Genomic DNA, 19724 nt, shown 5'->3' with positions numbered 1-19724 from the left:
TGAACCGCAGGTGACCGCATACAGAACACGCAGTGCTGAACGGAGGCAGTAATGAATGTCGATTCGGGTAACGCGCAGAGCGTTCCGCCGCAGGTGAGCCTCGCCTGGGGCGAACGACAGCGGGCTACCGCTATCTAGTCTTCGCGTTTCCGCGGTTCTCTGCTGCTCCGCTTTCTTCCACGCCCTGTCTTCGCTATTACCGTAGCTGGAGAGAGTCGGTGGCACACGGCGCAAGCTCTCTAGTTGCCATCAGTCTCATAGCGGTGCCATCTATGACGAGCGATGCATACCTTCTCAGCGAAGTCATCGGTCAGCTGCCGGGAGCCCGCGCCACTCTTCGCTACTCTTCACGCTACAGCCATTCCCTCCTCCACCGATTTCTTCCTCGTGCTATATTCGCTATAGCTGTCATTCCTCTTCCGCTGCGCTCTGCGTTCACTCTTTTATCTTCCTAAATATTTGTTCACTCGGTTAATCATAGACTGACCGTGGCGCTCACCGCAGCAACGGATGCGTAATTGCTGCACTCTAGAAAGTATGCACGACCTATGCTGCGGGCACGTGGAGATAATTTGCTGCAGTGCTTGTACTTGTACTTACTTTCCTATCCCATGAAGCGCTGGAATGGCGGTTTAACTCACATAAGAGGTGTAGTAGGCCACTGGTGAGGCCAGCAGCTCATAGCAGCAGGCGCAGAACTGGATCGCCAAGACCGTGCGGAGTTCCTGAAGATCCCTCCTCATGTCGTCTTGGGGCATAGCCACCACAAGCTCACCAAGGAAGTGCAAAAGAGTTATCCAGTGGTCTCCTGTGTAGTATACTGTGGCGATTGTCGGCAGGGTGAGGTTGAAACGGCTGTAGCAGGCTCCTAGGAGGAAATCCAGGAAAATTCCTGGGTGCTCCTTCTGCGATAAACACAGTTCGGCATGCCGTGGAAACCATTACACAAACGTTCTTTCAACTCACTGTGCTCAAAAACAAAAAAATTGACCTTCCAGGCCTCTGCAGAAAGCTTTTCTCGGTTCATTTGTGCGCGCGCATAATTGTTAATGGTACCTTTATTTTCTTCCAGATGGATACGTTTTTGAATATCTACCGCGAGAGTTTTGTAGGAAGAGAAAGTACTTCAGGCACATCACTCTGAAGGGATATTGGAGATGCTAGTTTGCAATCTCGTTCAAGAATAAAATCATCCAAGCTGCATAAAGTGTCCGCAGCAGCCACAGGGGAGGCTTAAATTGCAGAGATAATGATGAGATCCTTGTGCTTGATTAGATGTGCTTAGGAAGATGCACTGCAACATCAATCTTCAGTTCTCTTTGATAATTACGCGACTTGTGCTACGACCACGGCTCGCTATTGCTTAGTCTCCCGAGTGCAGCTGTTGATGTTGCAAGGTGCCTCTTTTGACTCATTACGGATGACAGAGTTTCTTAGCAGCTAGTGCCAAGTTAAGGGTACCTAATAATACGAACCATTTCTGCCGTGATTAAGAGCTGGGAAAAAGCAGGTTACAGAACAGGAATGGAATTACTCTTGGTGGACCCTCTCGTCGCTCGGAGACAAAATCGCGATGGAAAAGGGCAGGGAAAAAATTGCTTCTTTAACCAACCAGACTGCAATGTTGGGCAGGTAAGTCAAACAAACATGTGCTAGTGTTTGTTGAGTCGCAAAAGAGACTACAGCTGCATGTTACACTGCATACAGGAGAACGAATGAAACACATGATGCGCTTGGTTAGACCAAAAAGTAAAGTTTAACGTGCTGATACATTTATTTAACCTATAATAAAGGGACAGTCAAGAGAACATTATCAAATTTTTTTTGTTAGCAAAATATGATAGTCCGGCATTTCACGGCTTTGTTTCCGCTTATCTGAGAGCGAAAGATGGAATTAATTGAAAGAAATTTGGATTCGAAGTTAAAAAAGTTTTCCCGCCCTCCGATTCAAACTCGGCGCCCTCTTATGACGTCACGGCGTCCTGTTATGACGTCAAAGGACGGAGTGACGTGATACGCGACGTAAACGCAGACTCCGTCATTTGTGGCGGCTAGTGGTGCGGTCTAGCAGCAGCCGAAATGAAAGTTGCCGCCGCCGCACGTTGAAGGCATCTATCTGAGGTCGCTACCGTTGCTACGTTTACGTTTGCACCGGCGTCTTGCCAGACTTAGGCCACATTCTCACAGCCGGTTTCTCGCTTCCTCCGTCACCTTTGTCGCCGCCAGAGCCGATGGAGGGGGACGATTTTGGACTGATTTCCTCCCAAAATCGAGCGGCCGGTGCCACTGGGCTCTGCTCTACGCTTCCATCGAGGGGCGGCGACGGACCCCGCCCCACAAAAAACGTGCAGTCACAGCGCGAGCTCCGCCTCACGTGACCCACGGCTTGCTTGCTGCGAGCGAGAGATGGCGCTGGCGAGCGACGCGGCTTCGGCCGGTGCGTGGGCTCCCAGGACCCGACAAAGCAAGCCATCGCCACAGGCCGGGCAGCAAGCGCCATGACCCGCAAGCCCCCCCCCCCCCCCCCCCGCCTACTTTTTTTTCTTTTCTCCGTTGTGAGATGCACGTGTCTTGCGCCCCGAAAAGCGCCCGTTGCCAAGGAACAGAAAGCGGATGATGGTTTTATTTCATTTGGCAATATACGATGCGTTCCAGGTAAACGAGTCTCCAATGAGTTTAGTGTTCGTATTGGGCGCGGGATATAAAATAAGCGAATTTGCATCTGTTGCAACGCCAGTTGTCGACACCAGGGTAATCCCGGCAGAGGGCTGCAAGCCTCGGCTACGGAGCTATAAAAGGACGGCAAGGCCAACGCCTGTCCGCAGTTTGGCAGCAGCGTACCATCGGGACCACATCACATATCTGCCTTTTGCAGCCTGGAAGGAAATCTCGGAAAGAAGTGCCGCTTCAGCAACGCCAGTTGTCGACACCAGGGTGATCCCGGCAGAGGGCTGCAAGCCTCGGCTACGGAGCTATAAAAGGACGGCAAGGCCAACGCCTGTCCGCAGTTTGGCAGCAGCGTACCATCGGGGCCACATTACATATCTTATCTGCCTTTTGCAGGTGAGGTATTTTTGTTAACTTCAGTGCCCGCGTATTATGTGGAAATTGTGCGCTGCTGCCAAACTATATTGACTAATGTGTTGAATGTGGTGTACTCAAAAAAAGAGACAAAAAGCTGTAAAATGGGAAAAGATGACCGCGATACTGCAAAAGCAATAGAAGACCTGCGGCGTGAGCTGATAGTTGAATTGAGAGCTATAAAAGATAGCCTACAAGGAATGACAGAACTTAAAGATGCAATTCAGCAAGTACTCAAAGAGAAGAGCCAACTGAAAGCAGAAAACGATAAACTCACACGCAGGCTTGATGAGCTCGAGCAGTATCAGCGCTCCAACAACCTTGAGATCGAAGGCATTCCACTGGATTGTGAACCGTTATCTATTGTGCAAAAAATTGGTGTCATTGTTGGAGTGGAAATTACAGAACAGGACATTGACATATGCATCGTGTACCCACTGCACGCCATGATGAATCAAACATTGTGGTTCGGTTTGTCCGCAGAACTAAGAGGTACGCAAAACTTAAGTCCAAGAAAGTCAGGATGGATGCAAAAAAGGTTGGGTTTGAAACCTCCTCTCCTGTCTATGTAAATGAACACCTGACGAGGTTTGGTAAACAGTTGCTTGGTGCGGCGATTAAGAGGAAGAAGGAGGTGCCATGGAAGTTTGTCTGGACCGCTGGATGCAAGGTTTTCGCGCGAAAAAACGAGGGCTCTTCGGCAGTTAGAATCACTTGCGTGGATGATCTAGAGAAGATGACAGCCAACGAAGAGTAGACAAATTCTCCTATATTTCTGCATGGCACGCAATCAAGATGGACACAGATGTAAACTGCGAGTACCATAATCTTGACTCTTTTAATTCATTCCTAGGCAGCCCGCAAAATCGCCTGACAGAATTGCATATAAATGCACGGAGTATTCGCAATAAGCAAGATAAACTGCATGATGTGTTGTCATCCTTTTCATTTTCAATTGATGTTATACTTTTCTCTGAAACCTGGCTTTCAGTCTCCATCACAATTTGAACAATACAGGTATAATGGATTAGTTCGTTCAAAAAATAAGGGAGGTGGTGTGGCCGTGTACGTGCTGCAGTCACAAAAACATGACGTCATATAGCAGTTTTCAATGGTCACAAATGATGTGGAATGCCTCACGATGCGGTTAGATGCAGCTGTGATTGTAGTAGTCTATAGGCCACCAGCAGGGAACAAGTTACACTTTTTTGAACACATTAAAGCTCTTCTTCATTACCTCAGCAGTTCAGGGCTTCCCTTTGCAGTCATGGGTGACGTGAATATCGACATGCTTTCTGACAACCCACCGGCGAGGCAACTGAACGAACTGATAAATTCCACTGCATGTGTGAACCTTATTACAAAAGCGACCCGACTCACGACAGAATCTGCCGCGCTACTAGATAGCTGTATCAGTAATATGCATCCGCCCGGCAGTATTTCTGGATTATTATCAGTAGATATAAGCGACCACCTACCAACATTTTGTTCCATTCCACTTGCGAATTTTAAAAATAAAGAAAGAGAAATTAAAGAGTCACGCATTATAAACGAAGCGCTCTGGAAATCTTTCGCTCTCATATCAGTACCACTGACTGGCAACCTGTTCTAAGTGAAAAAGACCCGAACAAGTCGTATGATGTGTTTTTCGATTAACTTATGTTGTGCTACGATCAGTCTTTTCCAGTAAAGACGCAGAAGCGGCACAGTAAAAAAATAAGAAAACCATGGATCAGCAAACCTATATTGAAGATGATAAATAGAAAGAACAAGATGTACCACGCATTTGTTAAATATCGTGACCCGACAGAGTTTGTTGAATACAAGAAGTATAGAAATATGGTGAACTCGCTAGTAAAACAAGCGAAAACTCAGTATTATGAGCAGCTATATTCAAAAATAAGAAGCAATCCCCGAAAAATATGGAATGAAGTTAGAAGCCTAACCAATCAAGAGAAACCGTGTGTAGACTTTCATTTTACAACGCCGAAAGGCGTCTTGTCTGGCTGTGCAGCTGCAATCGCCATGAATAACTACTTTCTTTCTTGCTCCGAATGCGCCGATCTTAACACAAAACAAACTTTCTTTCTTGCTCCGAATGCGCCGATCTTAACACAAAACAAAAAATAACTCTGTTACTAGTTGTGCTGACTTTTAAAATTCGATCATGTTAACTCCCGTGACACCTTCCGACGTGAAACGAATAAGTAATACGTTAAAAACAATAAAGCTGCTGGCTATGATGACATTTCATGTGGACCGATAAAATATGTCGCTGATTTAATATCTATTCCTTTGGCTCATATCATGAATTGTATGTTCGAGATCGGTGTGTTTCCAGACCGCTTAAAGATAGCACGCGTACATCCGATTTTTAAGGGTGGGAACAGCTCTGCTTTGACTAACTACCGACCAATTTCAGTCCTGCCGATCCTGTCCAAGCTTTTTGAACATGCCATCAACGTCAGGATACAAAACTTTTTCGTTAAATTTCATGTAATCATGCGCCTGTTGTGTTATCTTCTTGTCCGTGTCTTTTTGTGCGCAGTACCCCCGCCCCCCCTTGTATTTACCAGTAATATGCAGTACCGATTCCAAAAAAAAAACAAATATACAGAATCAGCCCTGCTTAACAAAAAAAATGAGATAATAACAAATTTTGAACAGAGAGAGTATACGCTTGGACTATTTCTAGATCTGCGTAAAGCATTTGATTCTGTGTGTCATGATGTCCTCCTAGTTAAACTGAATAGGTATGGGATCCGCGGAATACCACAAGAATTAATAAAAAGCTATCTGTCAAACCGCTATCAATTTTTCAGTTTCAATAAATGTTCACCTCCAGTTCTGCCAGTTAAAAAAGGCGTTCCACCGGGATCTATTCTCGGGTCTTTGCTGTTCATAACTTACGTAAATGATTTATGCTCTATTCCTAATACCCCGAAACTAATCATGTATGCAGATGACACAAACGTATTTTTCTCGAGCCATTCACTCCTGGATATTGAACATGCTGTCAATAACTATTTGTTCCACCTGTCTACTTGGTTAAACACAAATAAATTATGCTTGAACATTGAGAAAACGAAATACATATTGTTTGCACCACTAAACAAGCCTAGGAAATCTCCCACAAAAATTCTGTTTGATGGCAAAGAAATAGCTCAAGTCAAGGCTCAAAAATTTTTAGGCGTGTGGTTTGAAGAAAGCTTATCGTGGAGTTCTCATGTTAACAGCCTCATAGCTGACCTAAGTAAAACAATTGGCTGCCTCTTTAAGATTTGTCCACTCATCCCTCAATGGTTACGAACTGTACTTTGTTACTCACTCTCTTACTCCAAGCTTTCCTACTGTGTTTTAGTCTGGGGTACCACTACAAGTCACAGTTACAAAAGATTAATTACCCTACAAAAAAAAGTGTTAAGAATATTTGAGCAATATCACGGCCCACCGGAACTACTGCGGACAAGGCCGCTTTTCCTGAAATACAAAATGTTAAAAGCCAATCAAATTTATTATTTCAAATTGCTTCAGTGCATAAAAAAAGCGAAGCTTTAGTGTACAAAAATCCAATGCAGCTACAGCATACCCACTCCGTAAGGAAACTTTACGGCCGCCAAAAATAAAAACGAATTATGGACGACAACATATTGAATATCAAACAGCTAACCTTCTAAATGAAATACAAGGATTAACAGATCTGAGTGCTAATGTCTCCAAAAATAGGCTTAGACCTCTGCTCCTGGAAAATAACTTAGAACTCACATATTCTGCCATGTTTCTGTCCCTAATTCCTATTTTTCAGGAGTGCATTTTCAATTGTATTCTTGCTGTTGTTTTGTTATTATGATGTTGCAATTTTTGTTCTTCCAAAGCTTGCAACAACCATGTTCAGAATTTTGTTGTTTGCAATCTTTGTACCAAGTACTTTGTGCCGGCATGGAAGAATTGTTGTTTGTCTTATACTGTTATTTTTTTCGTTACATGATTTATTTACCTTTTTTTCCTCTTCTTATTTCCCACAGAAGATTTTGGTGTGAAGCTTTTTTTAAAGCTATGTTTAACGTTTGTGCCATACTGTATGCGGGGCAAGAGCCATCGTCAGGCGTTTCGCCTTTTGCTCTTGCTCCTCTTTCTGCATCAGAAAGGAACAAATAAATAAAAAAGTAGCACCACTGTTGTTTATTTGGATTTCTCGCGCTATCTTTTAGAGCTTGAAGAAAAAATGATTTGGACGAGACCTTGCTGCGAACAAGAGGTTAATATTTAAAAACTAGCTAGTCAGTCTAACCTAATTATTCGACTGTGCAGTGCGAAAAAGAAAGTTAGGCAGGGTTTAACCATGCTAATACCAAAGGTCGAGCGAAAGCATTTTGGCAATGGCCCAGACCAGATTTGGAGGTCTTCATCGTGTCGGGCACGCTCACTTTTGGTTGCACACTCAGTATGGTTGGACGCTCGTTATGGTTGGTCCAAATCGGCCGAGGTCTAATTTTTGCGCTGGCCCGGGTCAATGTTAGAGACTGCCATCGTATCGAGCACATTGAAATTATCCTGAAAATAGATTTTGGTCCAAATCAATGAAGGTAAAATTTCGAATGTGGGATGGGCAACATTTCGGAAACGACCCGGGTCTAATTTGGAGACACCATCTCATTGGCCATAGTCACAATATGCTGACCATATGACACAAAGCTGTTGCTATGAGAGCAGAAAGTTGGGCTATTTGGTCGATATGCATACTGAAGAAGTTGGCGCGGGAAAACGAGGAGAAGCGAGACAAACGTCTTTGTCTCGTTTGTCCTCATTTTTCCGCGCCAACTTCTTCAGTCTGTTGCTATGCAGTCGCTAAGTGCGAAGGTCGCTTCAATGTCATATACGCACACCGGACTGAAACTCAAGTTTTGCCTTGAATAGATACTGCAGAGAAGGCCACACGACTCTCAGCAGTACTGAACCCATTTTACGCGCCTAGGACACTCCTTCTATTGTTGAAAACGTGGTTACATTATGCTGGAAACCTGTTATATTTACATGGAGGGAGAGAGAAACGTAGGGAAAAAATTCATCCCTTTACTCAAAAAAACATTCGCTAGTTCGAGCACATAGAGTAAACACACAACTGTAAAATACAAGCATTTGCGATAGACATGGTTGTACACACAGATGCATATCAGAATAAAATGCATTAAAGCAGACAGGACTGTCAGCAAAACGATCCGGTATGGAATGTTACTGGCAAGACGGATTTATCTCTTTCACACTCATTGAGTTCTGCTATCGAAAAAAATCTGAACATTTGCATGTTTGTTAGTCTATACTGGTAAAATAATCTCCAAATTGTTTTGCTAGCCTAATTCTCGTACGTTAGTATAAAGATCAACCTAGGAAGCCCCGGAAAACCATTACTGTATTGATAACAGAATACATTACCCCCTACATATATTCGATTTCGTTCATATTGGCCAGAATAATGTGACTGCAGTGCGCGCAGCGCTTTAATAGTAGCATGCTATATTCCTATAAATATGTTTTGGTGCTGTACGCGTGATATTTCGCTGTAAAAACTGTGGTGTCGCGCAAAGTTATTTGTCTAACTGCAAACTTCTGCCACCGCTTGCGAGATCGCATTGTTTTTTCTGCGATAATAGTCAATCAAAGGAACGCAAGCAGACGACTTTCACCGCACCTTCGGCATCTCCCCCCCCCCCCCCCCCCCCCCCCCCGCCGCCGGTGTTTTTCTTTTTTTCCACGCGGGAGAAAAAAAAGGCACTGGCTTAGAGTCACGTGGGAGAAGCGAGCGCCCGCCATAACTGGTTTTCCGGTGTCCGGCGCCTTTTTCCATTAGAACACCGCGGCGCTCCGTTGCTGCCGCGGTTTCTTAACTCCAGTGCAGGGACAATGCCGGCGCGTCGCGCCAATCAGAGGCTGGCCGAAGCTTTGGGGCAAATGGATTGTGATTCTTTGAACGGCGCTGTTGCAAGGCGCAGCAGGCGGCGTCGAGGAGGTTTCGCACGGTTGTAAAGGCCAGGTTGTTTATTTTTCTGCCACAAAAAAACGAATGGGTGCTCAAGGGCGGTCGCGTTTAATGTTGGCGGCTTGAAAGTAGAACCGACCCAGGACGCTTCAACGGGTTCAGCGCGTTTCCGGAGGCAAGGGGTCCACTGGATCGGGCTTTCTCGCCCACTTCCATGTACCTTCACATGTGTGCTGTGAATGAATTAAATTAGCCGAGAGCTCGAAGAGAACAGCTCCGCCCAGCTGCCGAAGCTATTGAATGAAGCCGCAAACAAACGAGTTGGAGGAGAGCGGAGTCACAGTATCTGCAGGTCCCAAATCTCTTTTCCTTAGCTGCCCTGTATTTTGTCACCCGCCCGAATAAAGATTTACGTTAAATATTTCCAAGTTGACTGGCACAACCGGGAAGCTTTCGCCGGGCGAGCGTACGAATACAAAAGTGCTCTTTATACTGCTAACTGCCTTGTACGACCAAGGACCATAGTGCCATCATAGTTTTTCATCGACCATGGCGATCATCTGACCATTCTTAGTAGGCTCCCTCAAAGGTTAACTAGCACCTGAAGCGGCATTTGGAGTTCCTCTGCTGTTCGGCGCTTGTAAATGAAGGTGCGTCAAAAACAAAACCACAGGGCACGCAACGCTCATAGACGTGAAGCGCCACAACAAACCGAAACTCTCCTGGCCGCGCGAGGCGCCACCAAGATTCGGTTTTCTTTGCTTCCTACATTCAGGTTGTCTTCTGTCTGTCTTCCTTGTGTGATAAGAATGCATTATAAGTTTCAAAACAAAACTTACTTGAATATTGAACCGCGCAAGCTTCCTTTCTCAGCCTCGTGACATCCATGGAGTTATTAAAATTCCTCTAAGGTAGAATATCTTGTCCTATGACGTCATCACGCTTGTACTTGCGAGATTGACCTATGGAGGCGATGCCTGTATTTTGGCTCTTGCAATTTTATACCTTACAAGAGCTTTGTTTCCAGTAAGAGAGGCGTTTTTGTGATCAGGAACTGGTATTTTAACGATACAAGCCAACTTCAAATTCTCCTTTAATAACGTGCATTTGTCTATAGGTAAGATTCCCAAGTAAAGGCAAATTGACCACGTTGTTTCCATTTTTGAGGGTGGATATAGAACTGCACTAAACAATTATCGGATTATATCAATAAGTCTAATATTTTCTAGCGGTATGGAGTAAATTATGCGTATGTGATTAGTATCATTCTTAAATCGTCATATCTTTCTCAAATACTTTCTGCATTGTTTTATAAATACCATTGTACAGAAACAGCCCTCCTGAGACAAAGAGAGACTATTATAGATTCATTCAGCCATAAAGATATGACATAAGGCATATGCTTGAAATTTTTGTAAGACCTTTCATTTTATTATTCATTCTATCTTTCTTAACAAACAACGGAAGTATGGTATGCGCGGAACCGCCCACACACTGCTTAAACCTTATCTCTCCAGTATAACCCATTTCCTAGATATTGACAATGTGAAATCTTCACGGAAGCCAGTTATCACTTTTGCGCCGCAAAGTAGCATATTGGAGCCACTTTTATTTTGATTTACATAAATGACATTGTACACATCACAGATAACTCTACATTTGTTTGGTATGCTGACACAACATTTTTATTACAGGTAACATGAAAACAGATGAAGAAGTAAAGACTAACGATAAAGTGTCCGATATGGAAGTCTCGTTTAAATAGCGACCCCACAAAAATGAAATTTTGTACAACTGCATATTTGCAGTTTTCCCCAGAGAAACATCTAACAAAACCACCAAACCTAATAAGCACAGGCGGGAGTCTAATGCCGCAGAGTTTTAGAATGACCGCAAGACTGATGCTCGGACCATTTTATTCAGGAGTGCAAACTGCTGGGCTAGTTGGTTCATATTGCATAGAAAAGGAACCAGCGAAAATAGACGCAAGACAAGAACAAAGGAGGCACACACCACAACGCTATATCTCTGTTGACCAGGTTCTTCTTAAATAATAAAGAAAAGAACTAGATCATTGAGGCCAAGAAAGCAAAGATTGGATTACCAGAAGTTCTCCCATATGCACAGTTCGAGCAACACTGTCCTTCAATAAATGAGTCTGCACTGTTTCTTAATGACCCAGCGAAACAGTTACTCGCTAAATACAAAGGTCGCTTCCGCAGGTGTTGTGATATACTGCTAGCGGTTATGGTTATGATAGTTCACCGCTCCAGCAACGTTGCACCGTACTCCCATGCGCTGGTTTCTCGTCGCGCTATTTTTTTGCTGTGCTGCTTGGTCGCTGTTACTTTTTGTGCGGCATGCTGGTTTGACGCATGCTCTTATTTCCCTGAGCTGTTGTAAAGAAATAAGGAAACGAAGAAGCAGAAACAGCAGTTCCCCGGAAAGAAGCGCCTAGCTTGAGTAAAGTGCTACAAAGCAGAAACAGACGGCAACAGAAACCTGGGCGCCCTTGGAGACACCGGAACGGCGGCGCCCCGAAGAGAGCGGACAAAAGACCACCAACAGCCCGGCGCCTTTAATGGGCAGCGACATTAGGGAGAGCCGCGCGGTCGGCTACAGACGGCGCTTCAGCTACACGCCCGCAAGCGGTCTCCTTCCCGAATGAACTCCAAATGTCAAACACGGCGCAAGTGTGGGGGTGGGGACGTGACCACCAAACCATGTGCACGTGCGGGTGAGAGAGAAAGAGTGCCTCGTGGATTGAGGGTGAAAAAGCGTGTGGACGGGGCCAGTGCGGAAAGAAGAGTCGTCGGAAGAAGACGTGTCTAATGCCTCTTGAATAGAGACAATGTTTTTGTTATCGTTAAACAGCTTTGTCCCTGTGTGATTTTTCCGCTGTTATTCGAACCCCAAAAGTTTTATAGTTCAGAGTTGTAGCATTATCGCTAGATTTAAAAGAAGCTACTAGATATACATTACAGCTGTGTCGTGACTGGCCGTTTTCTCCCTTTGCAATTTTGTCACTCTGATGTTTTTTGTGCGCTGTTTTCACGCATGCCGTTTTGACGTGTGCTGTTCTTTCCTGTCAGCTTTCTGGCAGTATTGAGAAAATGATGCATGTGTGAATAGTATCATTTTTTAATTGCCACAACTTCGTTCAGTAATTTGAGCATGGCTCTAGAAAGCACCGTCCTACCGAAACACCCTTCCTGAGTTAAACAGAATGTATATTAGATGCATTGAGCCATGCACATATGACATAAGGCATATACATGGATTTACCGCCGGGGTGACTAAGTGGTTACGGTTTTTGGCTGCTGACCCTAAACACGCGGGTTCAACTCCGGCCACGGCCGTCGAATTTCGATGGAGGCGAAATTGTAAAGGCGCATGTTTTGTTCGATGTCAGTGCACAAGAAAGAACCCCAGGTCGTCAGAAATTCCGGAGCCCTGCACTACGACGTCCCTCATAGCCTGGGTAGCTTTGGGACGATAAACCCCCATAAACCAACCAAATACATAGACTTTTTTCAAAGACCTTTCATTTCATTATTACTTCTATCATTCTTAACAAACAACAAAATAGTACGGGCGGAAAAACGCACGCGCTTCTTGAACCTTATCTTTCAAACAGAACACCATTCGTAGATACCGGCAATACCAAATCTTCAGGAAAGACAGTTATCACTTGAGTGCAGCAAGGTAGCATTTTGGGGCCACTTTATTATCTATTTGCATAAGTAACATACGCTGCACAGATAACGCTGCATTCGTTTGGTACGGCAATGACACAACATTTTTGTTACAGGTAATTTGAAAACAGATATAGAAATAAAGGCTAACGAGACACTATCTGCTATGGAAGTCTTGTTTAAAAATAAAGCTCACGAAAACGAAATATTCTTCTCGCCGAGGCGTAAATGTTAACGAATAATATGAATTTGTTTCTCGTCTGCTAGCAATTAGATATGGCGCATTCTGTTAATACACCTGATTTGGAATTATCATGTTGAATTTCCTGCAATAGAAGCTGTCATCTCCCATTAGTTTTATTCCAAGCACATGACGCATTCTACATAGTAAGGTAATGTTAATCCTGTAAAATGTGTTAGTGGTATCTCTCATGCTGTACTACAGCATGGTGTGGGCCACAACTAGTGTGAGAAATTCGCACAAGCTACATTTGCTGCAGAAAAGAGCCGTGCATTACATAACTGACGTACATTACACTTACTCTACAGAACCTCTTTTTTTTTCAAATTTTAAACTATTCCTGTGTTTTGTTTTAACAGATATAGGTTGTCGTTTTCTTGTAAAGCCTTTCTTAAATTTGGTATTAAGGACGCAATTCACGCAAGTAATTACAAGTGTTCGTCCGAAAAGACAAAAAGAAGCACGGTTCGTGCCCTCCCCTTAGACCTACTGTGACAAACGATGGTTATCTACGCTATTGCTTAGCTGCTAAATTTCTCAGAGACACGAATACGATCCATACTTTAGCAGAAACAGACTCATCAAACGTTTTTGCCGGCTCATTTATTTGCAGGGTTAGTATAAGCTTTTCTCTTTCTTTTCATGTTCTTGTTGAGTACTGCTGTTTATATTGCCTATCAACTGCGCTGAATGTTTTATTGTTTGGCGTTTTTCTCATTTTTTACAGCCGATAGTTTGTAATGCTCGTGTGACGTTCCTTGTGTGTGCTACGAGGTTCCGCGTTCGACGGCGCGGCGTAGACGGAGACCCAGATGACAGCGGCATCATCAATTACCCAGCCATGCTCGTTGAGAGTGACGACCAGAACGAAGGGGTTTAAGCCCAACCGGACCCAACCGGACCCGCCGCCGCCGCCGCGGGGAAACGGGCTTTATCCTCCCCAATTGCCGTGGCGGTTCCAGGGGAGGCCTCCCGAGCACATCCCAGGAAAAGGGACCACTTTCCCGGCCGGTGACCCGCGGGAACTGTCAGCGGGCCAGAGCGCGCCTTACTTTGAGGAGCGAGTGTCAGTTGATGGATGGAGAGCGGAGGCCGGTGACCCGCGGGAACTGTCAACGGGCCAGAGTGCGCCTTACCACAGCCGACGCTATGCGCTACCTCGAAGACAACCTTCTTTCCCTCGGACTCAACACGTGAGGGGGGCGAGACCATAAGTGCGGTGGTATGTTTGTGCGCCCGAGTGAAAGCCCTAGCCCCCCTCCTTCCCCTCCGGCGTGGGCGTCCTCACCCTAGGGAGTGTGGAGAAGAGGATATAAAAATCGACAAGCAGTAGGGAAGAGGGACGCTCAGGACGACATCGTTCGCCAAGAGGGCCTTCAGCGCCGAAGCCCGACGGCGTGCAGCTTCTGCCAGCAACCGTTCGAGCTCAACTCCGGAGCCGTTCCATCGTCCCCATGAAGTCGTCGGCACGTAAGCTCGGACACCCCAGCCTCTGATGTATAATCTTAATCATGTGTAATTATTGAATATATTTGTTTGTTTAAAGTGAGCCATACGGTGTCTCTTTGCCTCTCCGTCCCGTGTGGACCTGCGCATTATGGGCGGTCATCACACTGGTGTCAGAAGTGGGGTCTCAAACGCAAATGTCCTCTGAATGCTGTGACATTCTGACTTCAAAATTGTAATCAAAAGGGAATCACGGGACTGATTGTGGGACTTTTACCCCCATTTGAAAGGCTTGAGGCACTGGAGGGCTTGAGAAAAAAAAATGTCTGTATCTGAGGGAGCTCCCACTCCACAGCCGTCGCTCGGAGCAAGCATGCTGGCATTAGGAAGCGTCATTCCGACGTTTCCGGGAGATAAGACAGGGGTTCCAATCTGCGATTTCTTTTCCATGCTAGAAGAGATTGGGAAAATGGGGGGATGGTCCGATGCTCAAATGCTGGGAATGGCGAGGTGTAAGATGGCAGGAGCTGCTCATGATTTTGCATGGCGAGACGAAAAGGTAAAATCCACAAAATCATTTGCGGAATTTAAGAAGCTCGCGTTTGAGCATTTCGACACTGAACCACGTCACGTGCGGGTACAGAGGTTCCGTGACGCCGGACAGATGGTAGGGGTGGACGTGCGAACGTTTGCGTCGCGGCTTCAGCGCTTAGCGCGCGATACGTTAAGCAGGGAGGAGGAAAGAGACCAGCTAAAAAAGAAATACGCGGAGGATATACTTAAAGAGGAAATGACCGCTTTGTTCGTGGCTGGTCTGCAAGACCCGTGCGCCGGTTCGTGCTCTCGCGCAAGCCGAGCAATTTCGACCAAGCCGTGGAGGCCGCATTGGATGAGGAACAAAATGAGGCGTTAACGACAGCCGCAGCGAGAGTACGCGTCATAGAGAGAGCGGTGCTCAACCCTGAGGTTGCTCTCTTGACAGAGCGGTTAGATCGCTTAGAACAGCTGCTATCTCAGCAGGTAGAACGCCAGGTTGAAGCGCGCGCTCAACAGCGCCCATTCGCTGGAAACCGGAGACCGCCACAAAGCTACAGGCGCGGTATGCGAGATTTTGAAGAAATCGTATGCTTCGCTTGCCAGGGTCGCGGACACATCGCCAGGTTCTGCCAAAACGTGCGCCGTGGGGAGCCACAAAGAGAAGCAGGCGAGACACGCCCTAAGCAAGCCTACAGCGGGGCTCCAGATACAGAGACAAAAAACTAGTTAGTCCTCCCCAGCCTGAGGAGCGTGGGGAGGGAGCAGTGGTTGATGAGGTGGTGGTAGTTTGTGTGGCCGACGAGGCATGCCCTGTTGTGCGTTGCAAGTTAAATGGTTGTTGCATGGAATTGTTGATAGATACGGGGTCAAAGGTGACATTGCTTAAGGAGAGCAGTTTTAACACGCTTCGAAGGAAGGGGGATCGCGAGGTGTTGGAAGCGTCTGGTGGTATGGCAACCAAATTTGTAGGCATAACGGGGGATCCTCATGGCATAAGTGAACTCTACCGGGTACACTTCTCTCTCGGCGGAATTGCATTGGAGCACCCCTGCTACGTATGCCCGGACACGGTGTCTCTGCCAAACGGAGTGTCAGGTATCTTAGGGCAGGATTTTTTGAGAAAAGGGAAGGTAGTAGTCTCATTCTCTGAGGAAGAGGTTAATGCGGGCGGCTCAAAAGTTCCGTTTTTGAACAGGAGAGGGGCTGAGATTCGCATTACCGATATTGACACCCGTCAAACAGTGGGATCATTGGAGAAGGTATATTCGCGGGTTGCCGTCAGGCTGGTCGATGAGGCGGTCGTCCTTCCTTGGTCGGAGCACATTTTGTACGCGTTTGTGCCTTCAGATGTAGAGAGCGGCGCCGTGGGAGCGCTTGAGCCGGTCGACTCTCTCAGCAATGGCCTGAAGGCAGCCGCGTGCCTCGTGACAGTTAATGACGCCCACAGAGTGCCCCTACGGGTGGTTAACTGTAGCCAGCAGCCACTGAGCCTTCCCAAGAACAAAACATTGGCTTTCTTCACCTCTGCGATAGAGAAACGTGAGCCCACCGATACGGTACTCGCAACTGTAGAGCATGCTAGTCCTTCGGCTGCTCCAAAGGTGTCGTTCCATCTTTCTCACGTAAAATCCAGGGAGAGGGAGGCTCTGGCTGGTTTGCTGAACGACTACTCAGAGGTATTCGCCGCGTCCAACCTGGTTTTGGGCTGTTGTGGCGTTATAAAGCACAGGATAGAAACCGGCACTTCATCGCCCGTTTACCAGCGTGCGTACAGGATTCCTTACTCCCAACGTGAAGGAGATAGAGCGGCAGGTGCAGGACCTGATTGATCGCGGCATTGTCGAACACTCAAAGTCACCCTGGGGAGCACCAGCACTATTGGTGGAAAAGCCAGATGGCTCGTATCGATTGGTAGTGGACTACCGCAAACTAAATGCCGTAACTCGCATCGATCCATACCCCATCCCCAATATACAGGAGACGCTTTCTCAGCTGGGCTCTGCCAGGTACTTCACGGTAGTGGACATGGCGGCGGGATTCTGGCAGATAGCAATGGATCCGGCAGATGCCGAGAAAACGGCATTCAACACGCCCTCAGGGCACTATGAATGGAAAAGAATGCCGATGGGTCTGGCCAACAGCCCTGCTGTCTGGCAGAGAACCGCTGATGTTATCCTGGCAGGTCTTCTGGGGAGGCTGTGCTTCGTGTATATGAATGACATAATCATATACACTGACAGTTTTGAGAACCATTTTCGCGATATTGAGCAGGTTTTGGTGCGACTAAGAGGATCGGGTCTCAAGCTGAAGCCCTCTAAGTGCCAATTCCTCAAAAACGAGGTGAAATCCCTCGGGCACGTTGTTTCAGCTGACGGCGTGCGACCGGACCCTGAGAAACTAAGGTGTGTCTCGGATTTTCCATCCCCGACTAGCGTCCGCCAGGTCCGGCAGTTTCTCGGCCTGATCGGTTACTACCGAAGGCACATAGAGGAGTTCGCCAAGCTCGCTAAGCCGCTCACCGCCTTAACAGCCAAATATGTCGCCTTTCGCTGGGACGAAAACGCGGAGGATGCTTTTGGGGCCCTGAAAAGGAAGCTAATGAGTGCACCGCTGTTGCGCCACCCGGATTTTAATTTGCCCTTCGTTATGGCCACAGATGCGTCAAAGTTCGCAGTTGGTGCCGTGCTATCTCAGGTTATCGAGGGCAAAGAACGTACCGTTGCTTTTGCTAGCCGACAGCTGAGCCCCACAGAGCAAAAGTACGGAGCTACGGAAAGGGAGTGCCTCGCCGTTGTCTGGGCAGTAAAGCACTTCAGATGCTACCTTTACGGCCGCAAATTCAAGCTAGTCACAGACTGCCATCCTCTGAAATGGGTGATGAGTGTCAGGGAACCTAGCTCGCGACTCGCTAGATGGAATCTACACCTGCAGGAATACTGCTTTGAAGTTGAGCACAAGTCAGGAAAGACACATCTGAATGCTGATGCACTCAGCCGCACAGCTGCCGTGGCAGCTATAGATGAGTTTGTCCCCGTAGTCGACCCCGCCGAATTACGCACAGAGCAGTGCAAAGATCCTGACCTGAAGCGAATAATCGAAAGCTTAGAGGGCGCACCGTCTCACCCCGAACAGCTAGGTTATTTCATTGGCAAAGACGGCACCCTGTGTCGGCGCACGAGGCCAACCAGGAAAGAGAGACCAGAGAAAACCGCTTGGGAGAGAGTCGTCATACCTCGGTCGTGGACAGAAAGGGTTCTTCGCACGTTTCACGATGCGCCATGCGCCGGTCATTTTGGCGTAGCGAAGACACGCAGGCGTGTGGAGCGTTTGTACTTTTGGAGTGGCATGCGACAGGATGTTAGAGACTACTGTGCGTAGTGTCATTCCTGTCTCGAAAGAAAAACACCCAAGGGACGAAGACCAGCTCCAATTCAGCCGTTCTCTGAGGTTTCGGCTCCCTTCGAGCGGACAGGTATGGACATAATGGGCCCATTGCCCACGACCACCTCCGGAAACAAGTACATTTTAGTATTTGTCGATCACCTTTCAAAATACGCGGAAGCGGTAGCACTCCCAGATCAGAAGGCAGACATGGTTGCAAGAGCATTTGTCGAACAGATCGTGCTCCGACATGGACCCCCGAGGCAACTCTTGACAGATCGGGGAACGAACTTCGTGTCGCAGCTAATGAGGACAGTTTGCGAGCTGCTTAAGATCGCTAAGAAGCAGACAACCCCGTACCATCCGGCTTGCAACGGCGCGGTGGATCGACTGAACCAAACCGTGGCCGGGTTCCTGTCGCATTTTGTTTCGCGCGACCAGCGGGACTGGGACTTGTGGCTCCCGTATGCAATGTTTGCCTACAATTCCGCAGCACACGAGAGCACGGGCGAATCGCCATTCTTTCTTCTCTACGGCCGAGACCCGGACCAGCCTAGTGAAGTGCCAGAGGGCCCCCGTCGTGTCCCATACGCTTCACTGGACGACTATAAGGTTGAGCTAGAATCGCGCTTGCAAGTGGCGAGGGACATCGCAAAGGAGGCCTTAAAGAAAGCGGCGAAGCGCAGGAAGGAGGTGCACGATCGCAGTGCTAGAGACACGCCGTTTGATGTGGGGGACAGCGTGTACATTGAAAACTGCCAAAGGCAGATTGGGCTAGCTCGTAAGTTCCAGACGAAGTGGAGAGGACCGTGCGAGGTTGTCGAGAAGCTTTCTCCGGTAAACTTCAGAGTCCGAGACGTGAACCGGCGCTTGATAAGGATACACGCAAATCGCCTCAAGTCGGCACCGGTTCAGTATTCACGAAATGAGGAAAGGGAAAGCGCGGATTTTGATGGGGACAGAAGTGAAGCGGAGCGCGCAGATAGTTCGCAAGAAACGCCCTCTTCTGCATTTGTTCGGCAGGCGCCAGAGGTGACGGCCGGAATGCCACCGGATTTACTTCATGCATTGCTAGAAGAAGAAGCGCGCGAGGTTGCCGCGCAGATAACGCCAGGAGAGGCTCCTGCCACGAGCCCCCGCGAGTCCCAAAGCAGACAAAGGGTCACAGACTTACTTAGTATGACTCATGAAGGCCGATATCCGCTGCGAAATCGGAAAGCTATGTCGGACTAATGGCGTAAACAGAGCGGAGTTGTGAACTGGTTAGAATTGTGTAATGCCACAGCTCATAACATTGCTATGTGCTTATGTGTTAAGTTATCGGAGTTGGTAGGTAAACCTTTCTGTCATTAAGTAACACCTTCAC

The 19724-nt window shown here is 47.2% G+C and overlaps 1 protein-coding gene across 1 annotated transcript in view; it reads right to left on the bottom strand.

Annotated features, from left to right (window-relative positions):
• LOC144129281 (uncharacterized) overlaps nucleotides 1–19724 on the bottom strand; it is a 108239-nt gene that overhangs the window by 12208 nt on the left and 76307 nt on the right. Inside the window, exon 9 of the mRNA XM_077663300.1 lies at nucleotides 642–905. Within this exon, the coding sequence (XP_077519426.1) occupies nucleotides 642–905 (264 nt within the window). The remainder of the gene's footprint in view (nucleotides 1–641; nucleotides 906–19724) is intronic.

This window comes from Amblyomma americanum, chromosome 1 (genome assembly GCF_052857255.1).
Source record: "Amblyomma americanum isolate KBUSLIRL-KWMA chromosome 1, ASM5285725v1, whole genome shotgun sequence".
NCBI classification, from domain to species: Eukaryota; Metazoa; Arthropoda; class Arachnida; order Ixodida; family Ixodidae; genus Amblyomma; species Amblyomma americanum.
This window is presented reverse-complemented; position numbering and strand designations above follow the sequence as displayed.